This window comes from Sander vitreus, chromosome 14 (genome assembly GCF_031162955.1).
Source record: "Sander vitreus isolate 19-12246 chromosome 14, sanVit1, whole genome shotgun sequence".
NCBI classification, from domain to species: domain Eukaryota; kingdom Metazoa; phylum Chordata; class Actinopteri; order Perciformes; family Percidae; genus Sander; species Sander vitreus.
This window is the reverse complement of record NC_135868.1, coordinates 16,342,044-16,364,420: the sequence shown is the minus strand read 5'-3', so window position 1 is coordinate 16,364,420 and position 22,377 is coordinate 16,342,044. Positions and strand designations below refer to the sequence as shown.

At 40.5% G+C, this 22,377-nt stretch overlaps 1 protein-coding gene across 2 annotated transcripts; it reads right to left on the bottom strand.

Moving 5' to 3' along the window:
• Positions 1-598: 598 nt before the first annotated feature.
• fbxl2 (F-box and leucine-rich repeat protein 2) lies at positions 599-15,245 on the bottom strand. 2 transcript variants are annotated; one of them, XM_078267702.1, is made up of 14 exons: positions 14,680-15,245; positions 8,498-8,559; positions 6,289-6,343; positions 5,413-5,487; positions 5,049-5,143; positions 4,379-4,543; positions 4,058-4,184; positions 3,117-3,191; positions 2,877-3,007; positions 2,341-2,401; positions 2,181-2,225; positions 1,764-1,820; positions 1,424-1,636; positions 599-1,058 (listed from the first exon to the last, which is right to left on the bottom strand). In XM_078267702.1, the coding sequence occupies exons 1-14, from the start codon at positions 14,707-14,709 to the stop codon at positions 951-953; spliced, it is 1,299 nt and encodes a 432-aa protein (XP_078123828.1). In that variant the 5' UTR covers positions 14,710-15,245; the 3' UTR covers positions 599-950. The 2 variants fall into 2 exon arrangements, with proteins under 2 accessions (XP_078123828.1, XP_078123829.1); XM_078267703.1 differs by having other exon boundaries at positions 2,877-3,004; positions 14,680-15,244.
• Positions 15,246-22,377: the final 7,132 nt, after the last annotated feature.

Genomic DNA, 22,377 nt, shown 5'->3' with positions numbered 1-22,377 from the left:
AGTACACAGGAGAGGCCACTCATCAGAGCAACATACAGAGTCAACATTATGCTTTTTTAGACGCTGAGGGTATGAATCATAGGTCCTTTTTTTGTTAAACAGCAACAGTTGCTTCTTTTCTATTTCAAAAAGAATGGCAAACACATATCCCTCTCTGCATAGACAGGCATGGACAATTACAATAAGCACTGAAAAAAAATGTTTTTTTTTTGTTGGCCTACCCCAATTTTGAGTGAGTTGCCATAAGTGTGATTTCTTTTTTTCCATTGCAAAACATTCTCTGTACATACAGAATCTAAATCTCAACATAAGTTTCTCAGATGCACAAATATGTCATATGTCACATGTCCCATTCTGTACTTCCTGTTTCTTCTCAGCTCTTCCACACTAGAGATTTGAGCTGGCCGTGCCAAAGCTTCACTGTTTATATCCAGAAGATCTGCATTATCTACAACCCAGCTCTCCTCTCGCTCCATGCTGCATGTTTATTGGTCAAAGCAGAATGAATCACAGATGGTCACATAGAGGTGTCGTGTGATTGGTTACGATACTCCACAGGGAGCAAACTGTTGTCCAAGATGACAATATCATCTCTTGTCAGGGATGTGAAGTGCAGGATGGAGTGGAGAACCTGTTTTTTGCCTTTACAGTGAGAAGGAGAGAATGAGATAGAGAGAGAAAAATTGCGAGTCCATCCATCCATGTTCTTTCCACCCAACCCTCACGCCCAAACCCAGGACTGTTGCAATCCTGACTGCTGAGCAAAAGGAGAGAGGAGGGTCGGGTTCAACTGATCAGGGGCGATCAGTCTATGTTTTGATCTGTGATCAGGAGCAGTGAGTGGGTCCAGCCCCTCCTCTCCCCTACCCCCGCCCCCCCCCATCCCATTTCAGCCCATATCAGATCAGTAGGACCTGCAGACAGAGGTGGCCTCCTCTGGCCCTCCACTGTCAGAGGATGATGCAGCAGCGGCACAGACGCTGGCCACCTCCATGTACAGATGGAGGAGGTGTCACTGGGGCAAAGTAGGCGTGGACCTTGATCTCTGGAAGGTGGGCCTGTGTAAGGAAGAGGTGTGTTAATACAAAAGTATAAAAAGACACAAAAGACATGCATATGTATGCATGTGAGCAGGATTCTCTCCTGTAGCCAGTTGACCGTTCAATTTCTCCTAAAAGGAATAGATTAACGCTTTGGGAAATACACTTATTCACTAACTTGTGGAGAGTTAGATGAGAAGATTAATACTGTTATACTGTATGCGAGTGGTATTGATCTTCTCCTCTTATTCTATGCAAATTAAACTATTTCTTTAATTTGGGTATAAATTACAGTGTATGCTTTTTTTTAGAGAAATAAGGTAGAGAATAACAGCAGAGAAGCGATTTTAGGAAGTCAGTGATCCAAGCCACACTTCACTGACCCGGATGCGTTTGATGCCAGCCCTGGTGACTTGCTGACAGTCATAGAGCTCAATGCGCTCCAGTCGATGGCAGCTCTTCAGGTGCTCCAGGGTCACATCAGTAATGAGGGGGCAGTTGTCCAGCTCCACCACGGTGAGGCGCTCTTGGCCACAGGTACTGCTGCTCAGAGCTCTAATGCCATCATCTGTGATCAGCTCGCAGTGGGACAGGGACTGGCCGGGACACAGCAAATAGGGTTGGCATAAGGCACACAGATAGATGGATTAAAGCTCAATAACCATGCACACAGGGGATGGCAGATCCTGGCACAAAATCTGAACTTCAAATGTAAATGTTTACCAGTGCTTGCAGGCGAGGGCAGTGGATAGACAGCTGAACCAGAGTGTTATCTGTCACCTGAGGAGAGGAAATGCTTGTTGATCAAACTGTTTTTACATGTCTAGAGACAGTTGAGCCTTAAATCACAGTTTGTGGAAGCATGTGTTGCATGTTCGTGTCAAGTTTTGTAACCCGCTAAAACCTTTTCTCCTGCGTCACTCCTTTTCTGTCTCCCTCTCTGCTTTCTGTCAAAATAAATTTAAATACTGAAGTCATTGGACTGCTCACTCTCCCTCTTGGCTGGAAACATACCCTTCCTACAATCCATCTCTAACCAGACAAATCAATCAAAGCCAAGAATGATTCCAGATTCAACATATATAAATACCATGAGCATGATGTTGGGAATGAATAAGGAAAACTTGTTTTTTGTCCTACCAAAATACATTCTTCTAAGTCCATTTTTTCAAGCTCATGACAATTCTGTGAAGAAAAACAGAAATCATTATATCAAACGCACAGATAGAGGGGAAATGGATTACCCAAGAAAAGGTTCACAGAAGAGAAAACAGGACAAAGAGAGCAAAATGAAACTCACTCTGGCCAGTACAGTGAACCCAGCATCCGTAACATGGGAGCATCGTGCAGCTTCAAGGATCCTGAGAACACACACACACACACACACACACACACACACACACAACTTGTAAAAGCTAATTGGAGGGTATGGTTTTAATCAAAACCATTAGCCAGAAATTGGGTATGGGTTTGAATCAGACCTGAGATCCTTGTCAGATCTTAACTTTGTCTGTCCAATGAAATATTGTATTTCCAAGCTTTAGACAGTATGGGACCTTCTTCGTTTTGTTTGTCGTATAGTGACAGCCCTGATGTATCTGTCTCTCAAAACTTTAACATGTTTACAAGCCCTTGGAAGGACAACACTGAATAAAAAAAAAAGAGACTTTCTGTGTAGTCTGGCATTTCAAGCAGCTAACATTTTAAATATTTATGTTGATTCTAGTCCATTTTTAGAAATGACACTAATCACATGCCCTGAGAAGGATATTTTGTGGATACTGAAGCAAGCTGTTGTCCTTGTGAAAGATGGGGGGACAGGTGTGTTTTTCTTACTTGAGTCGGGGACAGTTGAGTCCCATTGCAGTGAGGGAGGCGTCAGTGATGTTACTGCAGCCAGACACACAAAGGATCTGTAGCTTGTGGCAGCCTCGGCACAGACTGACCAGGCCTTCATCTGTTATCTGCTGGAGGCAACAGAAGACAAAATTACAAAAACACAGAGGCATACAGACACATCCCTCATGTATTATTATTGGTCTCTATCTCCCCCCACCCCACAACCAAATGCCTTACTGTACAAGACTGCATATTGATGGTGGTGAGTTCTGGGCAGTGTTTCTGAAGGTGTTTCAATGCTCCATCTTCCAGCTGGGTTAAATAAAGAAAATGCACAATATTGTTAATCAAACACCAAGCTCAATTTGTACTGTATGTGTCCGTGATTGTGTGTGTTGATGGGAAAAAACCTTTCCTCGATTACACCATCTTTTTCCAATGAGTTAAATCAATTCTCATGTGACTACTGTACTGTGAGCCCCAAAAGATGATTCATGGGGGTTTCATGGTATTTTTCCAGGCAAAATAGACTAGACTTTGGTTTAAAAGAAAAAAAGACAACAACTGAACACACAGCCTGAAGAATATATTGGCTCTACAGAGGCAGCAGAAAAAGAAAATGCCAGCCTGACACAAACCACTACATCAACAAAAAAAACAACCATTAAGTAAAAAAAATTGAATGGAAAATGTACTGTGTTGGGAACAGTAGGTAGGGAAAAGGGCACATATTTCTTGAGTAAGGCCTGCTTCAATTTTTCAGCAATGGGGAAGAAGTGTGGCGTTTTGTGTATATTGTGGTCTTGGTTTTTGTATTAAATAATCAGGGAATATATGGGTATTTGTTTAGAGTTTTACCATTTGTTTTACATTTTTTCCTCAGCTGAAGCATAGTGTGAGCTGTCTTCACCACCAGAGGACCCTGTTTACAGTAAACTGTAGTGAACACTGTCCTATGGCAGCAAGTAACAACATCTTGATGCAAGGGAAGATAAAAAAACAGGTAAAATGTCTTAACCAATCTACTCCTTTTAAGAAATCTTGGTATTTCATAGTGAACATTTGTTTTAAAAAAAAAGAAGCGCCATAATTATGTCCTTATGGAACTGTAACTCAAAAATGTTATTTCAACATGGCATAAAAGCACTCTGGAAATGGTCAAAATAAAATAACTGTACCTGTGTGCAGCCTCTGAGGAACAGTGCTCGTAAACCATTGCAGCCTCTAGCCAGAGCCTCAATGCCATCACGTGTGATCTGGTCACACCATGACAGGTTCAACATCTCCAGCATTCTGCAGCCATCGCTGAGCATCCACACACAAGATAAAAACAAAACAAAACAAAACACACAGGACATGTGAGCCCAATGGAGATATGTCTTATATTATATTATTACATATTGTGTGTGAGGGCTTGAGGAGGAATTGTATTGTTGATAATAGGGGTTATGTTATATGGGTTTGGGTTACCAGGGTAATGACAAGTGTGCGGGTGCTACCTGAGGGCCTTGAGAGAGTGGTTGCTGATGGACACACAGGAGGTGAGATCTAGCTGTTTGAGTTTGTAGCAAAACTTGCTGAGGCTGAGACAGGTGCTGTCTGTGATCTTGGTGCAGCCGTTTAGGTTCAACACTTCGATGTTTCTGCAGTTCTGAGCAAATGTCCTGGGAAACAGTTGAACAATAGAAAGGGACAAGGGGAATTACTCAGAAGTCACTTCTTTGAATACATAAGAAGTCAGATGCTGGGAGTTGTTCAGGAGCCAATTAACAGTCATTTACAGGCCCTTGGGAGGTTGTTGTACAGCTACTGTACATTTCCTTTCCTTTTTTTTTAAGAACTTGTATTTCTTTAAATCAGTTGCTTATATGTGCATGAACAGTTTCATGTAAAAAACAAAACAAAATGACACTCCTATTGTTCCTCTTTTGTTTAGTGTGTGTGTGTGTGTGTGTGTGTGTGTGTACACACAGTAAAGTGAGACTAAATGGAATCACAAAAAAGAGATTCTAGCACGGAGTCCCCTGGGAATGAAGAGGCCCAAGCCACTTAAACTTTTAACATAATTACTTTTAACAAAAACAGCAAGTAATCAAACCAACAAAAAAATGACTTTTGGTAAAAGTCAAGAGGCACAATTATTTATACTAGTGACAATGACAATCTCACTTCATGGCGGCATCTCCCACGCTCAGGCAGCCCCTGAGGCTCAGCTGCCTCAGGAAGCCTCCACAACGCTTCGAAATGTTCTCCACCACCCGCCCCTGAGAGAGAGAGAGAGAGAGAGAGAGAGAGAAAGATGGATTGAAAGGAAAGAGAGCGTTATGACTTGGGCCACAGGACAGAGGATCAGCTGTGACGTCACAGTCGGCACCAAAGCCTACCGACCCAACGTTAAGCCTTGGGCTGGATAATGCTACTCAACAAGAACAAATGTGCAGCACATATAGGCACGCACGCACACACACACACACACACACACACACACACACACACACACACACTTATTCTCTCTCATAAATGCAACCCTCACCTCTATGTCTGTCTGGAAGTTGAACAAGTCAATCTTCTGCCAGTTACTGCCATCTAGGGCCAGGACATTCCACGCCTGAGAGGGCGACAGACAAGTTGTGGACAGAGAGAGACAGACATGTGGGTCAGACAGAAGTGTGTGTGTCTGTTATCATAACATGTGGGAGGAATTAATGAACATAGTGGGTCAACCTCTATGGTTTGGTGCATTAATTATGCCCACTTTCTGTTTCTTTGTTCATGAAGCAGGTTGCACAAGCTGCTGCCTCTCTAATGTGAGGACTTGCTGCTTTGCTCTGTTTTAAATCATTGAAAACTGAGTTTTAGACTGTTGATCACACAAAACCAGACACCTAAAAATCTCACCCTGGGCTCTAGGAAATTACCGTGGCTATTTGTTTTTTTGTGTTTTTTTTTTACTGTAGCCGGTTGACGGATCATACTAATGATTGGAAATGTAGGTACACAGAACAGCTGCATGAAGCTCAGCAGACAAGAGATAAACTACCCCAAGATTAAAAACCTGTACTTTGTACAGAGAAATAACATTTTCCTAATGGAAGTGCATTGGATCTGTTGTAGAAGAAGCTGCCACCACAGCTCTGCATTTACAGTCCATGTGCCAAGCCCTTGTTATTATTCACATATAGCTCATTCATAAATGGCTTTCAACTGCAGTGCACTATAGCTTAACAGTGGTCCACTTACACATAACCAGCAGATGGCACTATATTAAAGACACTTCTAGAGAATTCAATAATGTTAAGCCGGTTTTAATTTAACCATACCATAGTTTAGAATTACATCAATCCATTATTAAAACGAGTGTGTTAATCCACAGTGGGTGCTTTCGAGGTGTAGAGAGGGAAACGCTTACCTTGGACACTTGACCACACCTACAGAGTGTAACCACATCTAGATAGGAAAATATTCTAGAAAGAGAGACAAAAAAAGAGCATGAGTTTGTCACCTATGACTCTCAGATATAGCAATCAGTTTTTAACTAAACTTTATTTTTGAATATCTTTCCTTTTGTGTGATTCAATATATGTGTTTTCTGTGTCGATAGAAAAAAGAACCAGCCCCTGTGGTGTTTGGTTGGTAGCAGGAGAGCCCCACAGACCTCCCGTGTTTGAGCTGTGGGGCGGTCAGCCACAAAGGGCTGCATGCAGCAGGCTACTGGGTCAGCTCAATCCATTAATCTGCCAATGAGTAATATCTGGCACTCAGAGAGGCAAGGCCACAGACAGAAAAACGTATAATATGCACACATACATAAAACATACAACAAACATGTATGCTTTGTCTGAATTCCCAGTGCTTAAATGGTTACTGCTCATAGAAGTGCCTTAAAGGGCCAATCTATAGAAAATGTGAGGTATTCAGGGAATTGTCATGGTGTCAAAGCTTTGAGTGCAGCTGGGGTCTGAATGTCCTTTTAACCCTAGGAAACAGGAGCTGGCCATTGTTTCCTTCATATAGATGCAGACAAAGGCTGTTTTGATGTGCGTTTGGCCAGGGCATGTTGGGACATGTCTGTATATTCTATACCGGGTCTTGTATCAGGGAGTATACATGCACACAATCGACAAAGCAATGCAAAGACACATACGCACATCGAAAACGCGCTGCATGCACACATGTGCGCGCGCGCACACACACACACACACACACACACACACACACACACACACACACACACACACACACACACACAGTCTTTGGAGTGATTGCAGGCCACCAGTGTACCAATCAAGCAGGCGCTTATCGATCTCCGTTCTAATAATCGGTTAATGGCTGTGACGCTGATCATTGATTGACTGTCAGAATTAACGCAATCTGACTTTCCATTATGTGCAAAGGCCTTTTACCGACCACAGAAGTATTCTGTTATTCATATTCAGTCAGTCCGATTTGGTGAGTCCTGTGTAGAGTCCTATTAACTAGGGATGCATCGCACTTTTTTGTTTTAGTCCCAATACCGATACAGATAACAATGCCTGGGCTTTGAGTATCGCCCAATACCGAGTACCGATCCAATACCAGTGTTAAATTCATAAGCTGTACGCCTCACTGTGTGAAAGTGACTGGGACCATTCTTTTATGTGTAAGGCAACATCAGGCCTGACTTAAACTTTGCTTTCAAAACAAAATGTAACAAATACATAAATATAAATTTACTAAATTGTTTTTAATTATTAAAATAATAAATCGTGCACCAGCAACTTTCAAGTTTCAAGTGTAAACCTTTTAAATGCAGCAACAAATTGGTCAAAACTTCAACAGATATTAACAATCCAGTATATAATGTTAAACTAGGGGTGTCACGGTTCTCTGAATCTATGATTCAACTTTTGATTTTTAAGGTTCAGCACTGACGGCTATGCCACAATAGGAGAGAGAAAGCCACACCAGTGACTTCGGGCAGCAGGAGAATTTTTCAGTTCTATTGTTTCTCCGTGATCTCGGACTCACGGCAGTGTCCATTACACCTTGGACAGCATAATGTCCCTCCCTGTATACTATGGTGACAGGGCATAACAACATTTAAAATACAAAAACCAATAGCTCCAGTCAACCCACTTTCCTCGTTTAAAAACAAGATTAACATAACAATGGGTCTTCCTCACAGCTGATGTTGTGTAAGTGTCTCAACATGACACATGTGACAGTAGGTCATGTGCTGTAGCTAGCGAGTGCCTGTGAGTACGTGTTTTTTGTCCACCAGTGAAAGTAGTGCTGCTGATAATGTGTGTACTGATAGTCTCTGTGGAGCACAGCTGGAGCAGCAGAAGAGCACAGCACTGCGGAATTCCCCACTAGCTAAGATGAGCTATTTATAGCACACATACACAGACGTACAGTTTGCATAGGCCCACACAAGCACGCGCACACACCACACACACACACACACACACACACACACACACACACACACACACACACACACACACACACACACACATATAAATCAGTGTGGAGGATGAACATGTGAGGGTGTGTGGGATGTCAGATTTATTTGACCTAAGCCCTTGTCCTAGGATACTGTATGTTATGCTGTATTTTGTGTGTGTATGTAATCTTACCTGAGAAGAAGCTCTTTGGGGAGCTTTTTGTTAATGGGGGCTTCATCGCTGTTTGAGAACACCTGCCGAGAAACACAAGATAAAACTATAACAACAGTGAACTATAACAATGAGTGTGTGTGTATGTGTGTTTGTTTGTTTGTGTACATAAAAAGCACTGTTTGTCACTTTAATTTTACTTCTTTGTTCTTTATTTCTTTTTTAAACAACATACAAAACATACAATTTGCAACATTATCTCCCCCCCCCCCCTTCGTCATCACCACCCACCCCAACAAAAATCAAGAAAAGATGACATAGTAACTACAATATTTAAAACCATACAACCAAATAACAAAATCGACAATAAACCATAAACCAAATAAACATATGTATGAATGACAACACCATAAGCCCATCATACACGTCTCTCCCCAGCACAAAGCTTCTTAGGAGCCCTCCAAAAAGCTCAGGTGCTTCCCCCATTTTCTACACATCCAATCTGGCAAACCGTTTATATGACAGTTTTTCAAATGCCATCTCACAAGCCTAGTGCTGGATTGAAGGCACCCCTTCATTCCTCCATCCCCTTAAAATAATCTGTCTGGCTATCATTAAACTAGTCTGGACCCAGCTTCTTATGTGCTTATCCATCCCTCTTAGGATTGACCCATCTCCCAGAACAAATAATCTTGGGCTGAATGAAACCTGGGTCCCTGCAATCCGACATAGGTTATCCTGTATCCTGGTCCAAAATTCCTGGACGTTATCACAAGACCATAGGACATGAAGTAATTGGCCGTCCTCTGTCTTACATTTCCAACAATTTGGTGTGTTTTTCAGACCAATTCTAAACAATCTGGAGGAAGTCCAATTGAAGCGATGCATAATCTTGAACTGAATAAGGCGCACCCTCACATCGCGTGGCATAGTTTTAATATTCCTACAGATTTTGTCCCATTCCTCATCATCCAGTGTAATACTCAGATCCATTTTCTGTGTGCAATTACAATGTAAGTGAGGGGCGACAAAATCCATATGCCAATTATGTGTAAAAACATTCCAAAGTTCAGCTAAAGCTACAATAATATGAGGCTTCGGCAGTCTGAGTTAGTCAGATGAAATGGGTATCGTTAGGTAGTCATTTTAGTATGAAATGCCCAATTATTTTTTCTAGCTCATACTTGAATAATAAATCATTTTTGGACAGAAACAGGACTGTGAGTTTTGTCCTCCATCACTTACATTGAAAATGCTTTACAAATGGAATGGATCTCTTTGCAGCCAGTATTGACAAGAGGAGTGATACGTCAACCAATAACACTTTCAAAGTACATATGAGCATCTGAGTTAGGTTTATGTGAACCTATCCTTTAATACAAATAGAACCTTACATCTTTCCAGTTACTTCCTTGAGCAATGCTAATAGACAAGCCAGAGCTACATTTGGCTTCCCACATCCCCTCCTTACAAGCTTATAATTCTGTTAGCCTGGTCAGCTTGTTGGCATGCTTATCTCAATTAGTCTACTCGCTGGATGTCTGGCCATCTGCTGAGTGGGACACATACACACACACACACACACACACACACACACACACACACATACATACACTTACTCGCTTGCAGGTGATTTAAGTCCTCTCTGTTAAGAACAGAGTCAGAACATTCTAGATCAGGTGGGCTCTATTCAGCCATGAATTTAAATTACGTCAAACACCCACATTCGCTGTGCCTCTGCAGACATGCATCCTGCCAGTGATACAATTGTATCCTCAAAGACCCAGAAACCATATTTAATGAGGGGGGACTCCCTGCTGTTTCACACGGAAACACAAACACTGCAATGTAAAAACTCAAAGGGAGCGAGGGTAAAGCACAGGAGCAGCAAAGGTTGATTCTGAAAAACGTCTTGGCTCCAGCTAGCTGCATGACAGATGCAAGCTCCTCGAAAGAGAACGCAATAAAGGAGAGGGAAGATGGGAGAAAGAGGGGAGCAGGAGGAAGTAAGAGAAAGAGGCAAACAAAGAACGCTGCAACAGTCAAGAAATAGAGAAAAAATAGGTACAAAAGTAATTAAAATCAGAGAGTGAAAAGAGAGGAGTGAGAGGGAGGGAGGGAGGAAGTAGAGGCCATTTGAGAGAAAATGTGGTCCAAAAGACAAAAGAGGTCCAGCAAAAGATTAACTAAGCTGGTTTGAATTTTAACATCTATGCTCAGGTAACAACACAGCAGAAAAAGAGCTTTGAACCTGATCTGAACCGATTCATTAACTATATCCAATAATAGCTCTGGGATATAGTGAAAACCTTTTTCATCATTGGTTCCCACATACCCCTGTACTGAATAACAAATGTTTACAATCTACCCATGAGGGTTGGGTTTATCATCATAATATGGCTTTCAATTTCAGATATTGAACCATATCAATTGAGTAAACTGAAAGTAAATTGACCTTAATTGTACAATACTGTGCATACTGAATGGTAGGAAGAGACAAGTGCTACAGTATATTGACTCAGTGACTCTCTCTAAAGCCAGAGGTGGCTTAGGATTTAGGACTAAATTTAGACTTAATTCCAAACCACCTCTGTAACATCACTCACCTTTAACCTTTCCTTCAACAGACACATAGTTACACACAGTTTACTGTAGACAACCTAAACCTTTATACAAGATGGAATTGGCAAAGAACATACGCAAAATAGGGTTAGGGTTGCAAACTGAAAGATAACTTTTACTGTGTAATGCCATCTAGTCTGGTACTGTCCAGACTTGCCAGACATTGAAAGTACTTACAATTCACATTTAGACATTTTTGATTACTGCTGAAACAATCATTGAAGTAATTTTTCAGTGAAAAATAACAAATATTTGCTATTGTTGTATCTTTTATATCATATAGGGCTGTCATTGACAATTATTTTTATTATCAAATAAAGCTGAGGTAGGCAGGCAAAAATTCCATAATAACCTTTCAGCATATTGTAATTCAAGTGGACTGAGAGAAAACTAGACTGCTGCAGCTCCTCTTGGCTCTCTTTTCAGGCTTTAGAAAATCTAGTCCCTGACAGGAGACTTTGACCAATCAAAGGTAATTTCAGAGAGAGGGTGTTCCTATTGGCTGTTCTATAAATGCAGATGCACGTGCATGTCCCTTCAGATGGTGAAAGCCTGATTCAATAATGGAAAATCCTGCTAAAAAAGTTACTATTCCAGCAATGGCAACAACTGCCTACACTGCAAAGCAACCCAAAAGAAGGAAGACAGGCTTATCAAAGAAAGAGAGTCTAAAAGAGTCTGACAATAAATGCAATAAAACACGTGTCAATATCAGCAAAGCGTTTCAGAGATGGAGAGAAAATCTTATAGTTTAGCCTTCTGTTAACCATAGCCAACCGTAGTTAACAGTATGTAGCTAGCTAGAGCCTCGAATCACAGTAGCCTATGTCATCTGAAAGGGTTTACAGGCCTACAAGTTTGTTAAGAAAACAGGTCAGTAATTCTCATAGAATTGCTGCTATATAACGGCTTTAGGATCACAATCAGGATTGGGATAATGACTAGTACTCGTGCAGGTTTATGTATGTAGAGAGGGGAGAGCTGCAGGAGAAGGGCTGTACTTTTAAATTCTTGCAGTTTTTTTTGCCTTTTCCAGAAAACTGCCTACCCCAGCTTTATTCTGATGTTTACTGTTTGATTAATTGATTAGTTGTTTGGTCTATAAAACATCATAAAACTGTGAAAAGTGCTCGGCATAATTTCATAGAGCTCATCAAATATCTTGTTTTGTATATTCAGTTTACTATAGAATGTGACAAGAACATTCTCACATCTTTGAAGCTGGAACCACAGAAAAATTTCAATTTTTGCTTAAAAATGTACTTTCACGATTAACCGATTACCGCTTGACCAATCCAAATAGTTATCATTGCAGCTCTAATATCAACGTAAATTGATTAGATTTTGGACTGCTGGCCATGCAAAAACATGAACTATTATTTATAGACTAAACCATTAATAAATTAATTTAAAAATAAATCTATTAATCGATAATGTAAATAATCGTCAGTTGCAGCCCTATTTGATATACATTTTATTTGCATGTCAGGCACAAAGTCAAAAGTAATCCACACCCCGGTGGAGAAGTTGCCAAGTGGAATGTCATGGACACAGTAGTTGGTGTGTGATCCCAGCCATAGTTATGACATTATGAAAGCAAGGTTCATCTCTTGTATGCATGCTTCATTAAAGTTATCACCTCAGCATTCTGTTTCCCTCGTTTCCTGTGCCAGCAGAGCAGCATTCCCAAGCAGGGAGTTCCTCTCTGCAGTCATACTCTACTCCTAGACAGTGTACAACTGGGTGACTATGCAAATCTGGTCTCAGAACTTGCATGTCTTGCATGGTTTAGAGTTGCCACATTGAAGCAACCATGCAGACATTACATATGGGTCATGTTATGTGCTCAAATGTTGGCCTTCAATACAACAACTACAAGTGGGCTTGTGCCACATGTTCATTATAAAGCATCATCTCATGATCTCATCATCGTCTTAGGCTATTGTCAACCCTCCCAAGCCTACTCTTGTCTTCCCCCTACTCTTCTAACACACATAGCCACACCAGCTTGTTTCCCACCACACAATGGTTTTCATCTGCGTCTAAGAAGCTTACAGCTATGTTGAGAAATCCACTGATATGGCAACTCACATCAGCGCCACTACCACTCCTTTTCTCATCCACTCACACGTAGACAAATACATTCATAATACTGACAAGCTTACAGCGTGCTGAACACCTGACGGAGAAAGTCAAGTAGTCAAGTAAACTCTAAAGCATCTCAACAATTTGTGAATGATATTTCAGATAACAACGATCACAGCTCAGGCAACTTTAAACCAGTTGGACTGGAGGTGTGCACAATGATGAAGAAAACGTTGACACAGCAAAACAGTGTTATTATTTTACTACAGGTAATACACATGAATTGAAGGCATGCGAGCTAAGCTGCACTTCAAAGCAATCTGTAAAACGTCATGCAGCTGAGCAATGGTGGAAAGTTACCAAGTAGGTTTCCTCAATAACTGTATAAGTGCAGTTGCTGAGGTACATATTCTTTACATGATTATTCACATTCCATGCTACTTTATACTTTAACTCCACTACATTTCAGAGGCACATATTTTACTGCTTACTTCAATTATTTAACAGCTGTAGTTACTGGTCACTTTACAAATGCAAAGCAGATCATCATCTTTTAAAATACGATGATGAATATGATGTATTGTTATTGATTAAACTACCTATACCTATAACAGTATATAAAGTAATGTAATGATCTTATACCTCAACCTGCAACAACATGAAGATTCTACATACACAATAATGTGTCAGTAATAGCATACAGCAATATAACACTGGCAGGGATCATTCTGCCTGCATTATGAGTTTAGTAAAATGTTGAATGCAGGACTTTTACTTTAGTTAAGTGTTTTCTACCTTGAGGTATTGCTACTTAAGTAAAAAATCTAAATACTTCTTCCACCACTGCAGTTAAGCACAGGGGTGTGTAACCACCTTCCTGCAAATTAACATGGATATATGGAAAGGTTGTGTGAGGACACATGGCCATTCATAGTTCTCATCATGTTATATACTATAATATTAGTGTGACTCTCCGAAAGCAGCCCTACCTCCTTCACAGGTATCACTGGAGGTGTCACAGTGCCAAACCCAAGTGATAACTAATTGAATGCTGCTATACACTGCTTTTATTTACAGCATTACTCTCCATCTGCAGCCCCAGTCCCCCCCTCGTGAAAGCCTGTAACCTCAAGCGACAGTGCCAGCCAGCCTCGGCCCTGATATATTGACTATCCTCAGCCACAGCCCTCCTGTCCCGCAGTCCTGAGCTTCATGTTGTCGCTGTCTACATGGTGCGGCAGGACAATAACAGGATTTCGGATTACCCTTGACCAACAAAACGCCTCGGCTCCCGACTGCATGTAAAATTAGGAGCACGGTCGATTACACACACATGCACACGCACACACACGCGCACGCACGCACGCACGCGCGCACACACACACACACACACACACACACACACACACACACACACACACACAAAAAAGAGTCTACGACTACGTCTACTAGAAACAAACAGTTGAACCGTTGGTGGTCCACTCCCTCTGTCATACCTCGAACCGGCCCTTGGTGATACCGTTCATGTCTGCTGCGGCACGCCCCTGCTACAAACCGCACAGACACCAGTCGAGCCGTTTGACGAACGCCGTTATTGTTTTTGTCGCCGTTTTATTTTTGGTCGGCTGGAGTGTAGGAGCCGAGCTGGAGCTGGAGCTGGAGCTGGGTCCTCACCCCCTCCCCCCCACCCCAGCCGTCAGCGAGGCTCCTGTCTCTGGGTCAGTGAGGAGGTGGTAGTGGTGAGGGTAGGTGTCGGTCCAGGGCGGCCTGCAGTGACGTTAACAGTTGTCTCGGACACCAACGGCTCCCCAGCCCGTCTCATCACAGGGCTACCAAAATAACAATAACAACATGGACGGTCTGTCAAGTGACTTCACTTCCGCCTCTCCCTTCATCGCTCCAGCGCGAGTCAGCTGGCCCCAAATCCCTCCCAAGTTAGCTTAAAACACACGGGAAACATTAACGTCTGCTTTAATATCTCACAGCAAATTCCCCGCATCAAACACTCGTTTGGCGGCTGACATGAACGTTTTCCCCAATGTTTTCTGTTTACTTGCGGGGGAATGGGAGGGCTCACGTGACGTCATTGCTGCGGGAAAAAGCACGCGTGGTCAATTTGTTTTGATTGTGGGGTCTTGGGAAGATTTAGGGGGAAATTACAAAGATCTTTTTTGGTCGTATTCACCGTGGCAGTCACTGGGATTACAGCACCGAGACGTGACCTGACGCAAACCCTGCGTCTGATTAAAGGAAGGAAACACTCGCATCTGTGGACGCCAGATCCAGGAACCAAGACTCTATTAGAGATGTGTAACACTATCATATGAAGGCTTCAACCTGCAGACACACACCCACAACTTCTCTGTCACTCCTGCATTATGAATACTGCATATGTAACTAAACCTGTAGTGGTGGAAGAGGTAGGCTACTCCTTTATTGAAATAAAAATAGCAATACAACAATGTAAAAAAAGTCTTACATTTAAAATCTTATGTACTGACAAATTGCCCTTTTCAAAGTGTTATAAACACATTTTGAGTCCTAAAAACCTTATTTCACAGTGCAGTGCTGTTTATAACTTAAATCAACTTACTTTACTAAAAAATGACATTTGTATCTTAAATAATAAGGCATGTTGGGACAGAGTTATGAAAAAAATCGATTTTAGAAAGTTGTTTTCAATGAAATATTCATACTACAATGGCAGATTTGTTTTCTCTCTTTTTAGAAGAAAAGAAAAATGTAAAGGATTCCAAGCCAAATAGACTTGATTAGAAAGAGTTTTTTTTCCCCCACTGAACAATGCATTATGTTTTAGAAGCTGATCATATGTTTTATTTGAAGAATAATCTGCAATCTAAGTAACTATGACTGTCCAATAAATGTAGCTAAGTGAAAAGTACACCATTTCCCCTCTGAAATGTAGTGGAGTAGAAGTATAAAGTGGCACTAAGTACAGTACAGTACAGTATTTGAGTAAATTTACTCAGTTATTAATTAAGTACAATTCTGAGGCACTTGATGATTTCCATTTTTTGTTAGTTTATACCCCAGTACATTTCAGAAGGAAATATTGTACTTTTTACTGAACTACATTTATTTGAAAGCTTTTACCATTCAGGTATTACTTTGCAGGTTATTTTTAATACAAAAGATATAAACAGCTTCTAAAACATGATGGATTATTTAGTAAAAAGAAACTCGCTCTTATCAAGTTATTTAAGTATTATTCATTATCTGCCAGTGCTATAAGAATATTCCAACCAGTTTTCAATGCAAATCCACTTGCTTTAGTATTTTCAAAATAAAAAGCCACATTTTTCATAATTCTAGTGCAGCCATCTGCTTTATTTTTTTTTCAAGATACCTATACTAATATACTACACATATACATGTAATAATATACACTGAAAGGGTCCAAGCTGCATAACTTTTAATACTTTAAGTACATTTTACTTAGGCAAGATTTTGAACGCAGGCCTTTACTTGTAATGGAGTATTTTTACCATGTTGAAGTGCTACTTGTACTTAAGTAAAGGATCTAAATACTTCTTTCACCTCTGATATTGCAGGTTTTGTAGACAGGGCTGCAGACATACTAGAGTATGAGTTACATATCCAGAATGAAATATCTTCACAGGTGTTCTCAAGATCCACAGCTAGAGGGCGATCCAATGCAACCAGCCTCATCAATGTCCATCCTGTACTGTTACAACAAGGGGATGATACAATGTTTACTCTTGTAATATAACATAAATCTGTGGAAACAGGATAGGGCAAACTATAATAGTTATTGTACTTTACTTGATTATTTACATGTTCTGTTACTTACTCCACTACATTTATCTGACAGCTTAAGTTACTTTTCAGATTACATTTTTTCATACCCTTCCTGTCCAGTGAAAACCATGCATCTCTAATTTTGGTGATTTTGAATTATACAGTTATATTTCCTAATAACCTGAAGGGTTAAGTGTTCCTTTAAGGGTTGAGAACATTCTCCTACTTCTTAAGCTAAATAAAAGCCACCTTGGAGTACAGTACTTGAGTAAATGTAACCTACTTAGTTTCCTTCCACCCCTGCCTTCAGTCTTAAGGTCCTGGGATGCTGGTTCACTGTCATAGCTTACTGGGTCACTGACTAGAACAGTGCCATCTTTTAAGTTATTAGTAACATCTGTACTTTTCCTACTAAGTCAAAATATCTGCTGTGAAAAAGGCCTAAAACGAAAATGTTCTTACAAGTCCTTACAGGTAAGTACAAAGGAAGGCTGATGTCAGTCAAGCTCAGTTCATGTGCACCCACACAGTCCTGAGGAGAGGTCTAATTAGGCAAAGTGAAAACACCCTGTGTGGGTGTAGTTTGAGTGTGTAGGGCCTTTAAGGTCATACGGATACTGTAATAGTACGATGTTCTTGTCCTCAGTACATTTGGCCAACATTTTGTAACACAGGTGCAACTAATAATATTATTGACTGAATTAGATTTAGGTGTGCTGGTTTCAGGGCCCTGCTTTTGTGTATACTGGCACACTTAAATGACAGAGAGCCATCCACCTGTGCTGTTCCAGCCATAAATAAAAACTTTAGTTCTAATAGACCTTTTTCACGGCAGACATGTTGACATGTCATAGTAGGAAAAGCACAGGTGTATTCAAAAACATTAATGATGGCTGCACTCCACTTAGGAGAGGCCCTGGTGTTCATGCTGACTCACTGAAATAGCTTACTGGGACACTTGATGGAATTGAGCCATTGTTAACCTTCTAACAATGTTCTGGTCAAAAATGACCGATTTACACATTCCCTGTACTATAAATATGGCATTTTTCATCAGATTGCCTCAATACCTTATGATATCCTTCACAAAAGGCATTTGAACACATACAATTCATTGGGACTACTTTCTTTGAATTTTGAGTGATTTATTCAACTTGGTCACACTTTTTTTGTTTACGGTCAAAAATGACCGCCATAGGAAATGAATGGGAAAGAGTATAATTTTCATCCAGGAGATGAAAGACATCTCCAAACACACACTCCTACAACTTTCCTGTGCTTGTGTGCCCATTCTACACATGAATCATACTTTCCACAAGAGAGCTTAGAGTAAATTATGGGAGCCCCAGTGTTTTCTTGAACTAATGTACTTCTCCCCCAATGTGAACCACACCTGCCAAACAAATCAATCTTGTGTAAATTATAGGAACCCATCTCTTTCACATACTCCTTCTACTACTCCTCTTCACATGTCCTTCGCTCACATGGAACACACCTTTCCCAAAGCTGTTTAGTGTGAACCCACTTCTTTCCCATGCTTATGTGCCCCTCCCCCCACGAGGAGAACATTCCAAATCAAACAATGTATCAATATCTACTTCTTTCTTGTGCTATGTGCCCCTCCCTTCACGAGAACAACATCATATCTACACAGACACTATATAAGCAGTTTTCATGTTGCTTTGCCCTCATTTTACTCTGCAAACAACATGAAGAGGCGAATGACAGTAATAGAGGCTCGGGACTATATTCTGGAGACACACACATGTTTTAGATGTTAATGTTCTAATAAGGTTCTTTTTAGAATAAATGTTCTATTAAAAATACTTTTTTGTCATTTTTATTGGTATTTATGTTAAAATAAGAGCAGTTAAAACTGTTCCGTCAAATTTGACCGTGAACAGTAAATTAAGGGGGGTGGCAAAGAACGGTGTTTGCTGTGCTTTTCCTATTATGACAAGTTAAAATATCTGTCGTGAAAAAGGTCTATGACGAACCTTAACATAACTATATTTGATTGGTGGAGCTTGTCAGGAGAGGTATGCAGCCTGGCAGCATGGTCTGCTTGGCAGCCACTGTAGAGTCAGGGGCTTATGCAAGGACTTTATTTTACCTGTGCAAACCCTGATGAAGTCATATATGATATTTAGAAAGGTTTTGTTATTATTAAGTTGTTGTTAGAAAGGAATATTAGTGGAGAGAGAGAAATATCTGAACAAAAATGTCATAATCAATACACGAAAAACCATGCAATGTAACAGTCCCTTATTTTGTCTGGGTTCACCTGGCAAAGATCACAAGAAAATCAGAAAAACAAAATACCCAAATATATGTTTCAAAAACTAAAACGGACAAAAAAAGACTTCACTCCCACCCACGTCTGCTGATCTACATTTTTCAGAGCAGCTGCTTTGCTGCTAATTACGTTTGATAATATAGTAAGCCATTTGGAACCAGGATTTGAATTCAGTTTTCTGCAAACATCCATGTAACAGTCACGTAATAGTTGTAGTCATTTTACACTGTATTATTCTATAACATAAATATAGAACACAGATGACTCAGATTGAGTCATTTTATGATGCTTGTGCTAAAATGTAGTCTTTAATCTGCATGCAACACATTTTCAATCCCTGTGCCAACCCATCTCACTGCAATCCATGGTAATTAACAATGTCTCATCAAAAGTCAAATTCATTAACTCCGCTCTTTGAATAGCTCCATGTCCTTCTCATCCTGACTCTTCTGTGGCTGGCAGCTCAGTGTTGAATGTGTCCTGATGATCGCAGTGTCTCCACTGATGTCAAGCAAGGCCATTTCTACACGTACTGTTTAGACCTCAGCTGATGATACCACCAGACCTTCTGTGTTTCATCCAATATAGTGTATTTAATGACATGAGTTTAAACGTAGTTGGACTTTTAGTCATAATCTGTATTTACTGCCTGTTTTGTATTTATCTGATTTTCTTATCTATTTTAACATGTTTTTGTATATTTTTTGTTTCATTACTGTGTCTATGAGTTTAGTTTAGTTCACTCCATTCACTGTGCCTTTTTTAAATTGCTATACATATAAAAAAAAATATATATGTATAAAACATATTGTCACTGTCCAGTTAAACTATGTATCTCTAAATTTGGTGATTTTTGATTTAAACAAACATTCAAAACCCCCATTGGTTTATCTTAAAGTGCATCGTCACAATGCTAAACATAGGGCTGTTTTCCGCTTGAGAAAAGTTGATATTTTTGTTTTCACAGGACAATGACACACATGTCAATCCACCTTTTACATTAAGAACATTGCCCCTCTCTGGCCCTCCCTGCCCTCTGCCTATGTCGAAACACTTATCCATGCCCTCTGACTACTGCAATAATATCCTCTACGGTTCACAGGACAAGATCCTCATTGAAAACCAAAACTCTGCTCTTTGATGTATTATTATTAATCATCTCTCTCAAACCCAAGAGTGCAGCTTCCCTTCTTACAAGCTGTTCCTGTTTTCCGACCCTGCTTCTCATGGAGGCTGTTGCCATGGAGACAAAGCCCCCCCCCCCCTTCTGTCCCTGGGCTGCACCAGTATGACCAATGATTTCCTCTGAGTTAGTCACACACCTGCACTACACCTCATTGTGACAGGACATGTCTCACATGGGAAGTCACTGGTCCCACACATACTCCAAGCAATCTTGTGGTTGGTGTGTGTGTGTGTGTGTGTGTGTGTGTGTGTGTGTGTGTGTGTGTGTGTGTGTGTGTGTGTGTGTTTACTTCCACAGAACAGACTGTCTGATGGGTGTGTACTGGAAGTCCTGTGAGATTGCACACCTGTGTGAAGGACACCTGCAGCAAACACAATTCTCACCAGCCTCTCTGAGACGGTGCAGGTGTGAATCACTGTCTCTCTCGTCTTCGTCGTCACTCTCCCCTCTCCTCTACGAACCCCTAACCCTCCAGAAATAGCCCCTGTGCATGAGCCAGGATCCCAGCCCACCTTAAACTCCCTCATCAAAACCCTCTGAACAGGAGGTCAAAGTATTTGAGGTGCATGAGAGCAAGGTCAAAAAATGTCACGGAGAAACACAGAGAAGAAAAACATCAGTAGGGGGATTTAATGCCATGATGCAGCAGCTATTGTTGACTCCTTTGGGGCAAGGGGAACACAGAGAATTATGAAAATGGAAAAGGTGGGACGTGAAAGAAAGTAATGAAAGAAGATGAGTATGTGTGAAAGGTGTCACTCCTTAAGGAATTTCTATATTGCTTTTTTTTAATAATCTCATTCCAACTGTTTTTTTCTGTAAGTGTGTAAGCATCTGCATACACACATGTATTGTTCCTGTCCCCCACTGACAGCAATTTTCTCTTCTTTCAAATCACAGCCATCATCTTTCCTACTGCAGGGAACAAGAAAAAAGTCCTTTTCTCCAAATGTTTTTATAAACATTTATATATATATATATATATATATATATATATATATATATATATATACACATATATATATACATATATATATGCATATATATATATACAGAAATCGGGAGTTTGATCATCTACAGTTCCATGACAAAGTGACAACATCTACCTGCTGAGGAATGTAAAAAGCTCCAGAACAGCTACTAATGGACCTTGAGATTGCCTTATTATACTGTTTGCAAGTCAAGATGTAACTTTCAGCTTTTAAATATTCCATTATTGCTGCTTGTCAATGAAAAAATGCTCCAAACCTTCACAAAACTGTCACAAAACTATCCTCTTGCATGTGATGTTTATGTACATGCATCTATGTGCAAATGAGAGGGAAACGCAATTGCTTGTATGTATAGATATTTCATTTATGTAGCAATTTAAAAAAGCATATGTGCACACTGTGATAACTTTTTTTGTCTGTGTATAACGTTTTCTATAGGTCATAATGTTGCTTTAAGTTAAGTGGTGTGGATCCTGTATGTAGCCTACTGGTACGATGTGGGTTGGTTATCTTCACCTGCAGAGTCACTGAAAACAATGCCTGCATGATCCAAATAGCTCTCTATGGGCTATAGTCATCTGTCTTTATCTCCCTCACCAAATGGGACACACACACACACACACACACACACACACACACACACACACACACACACACACACACAGGAAGTTGAGCCTAGTAGAGGGGACAATTAACCTTAATTAAGATTTATGCTCAACCTCAACCTGAGGGGTGTTAAATTGTCTTAACATATAATAATATATAGCAATCCTTACATTTATAACATTTAGCTGATGCTTTTATCCATAATCTCTCTGTGTGTGTGTGTGTGTGTGTGTGTGTGTGTGTGTGTGTGTGTGTGTGTGTAAAGGAGCAGTCCGCCTTTGCCCACCCTCAAGATTTTGAGCCGTGACGTATTTACTAACGGGGACACGCGAGT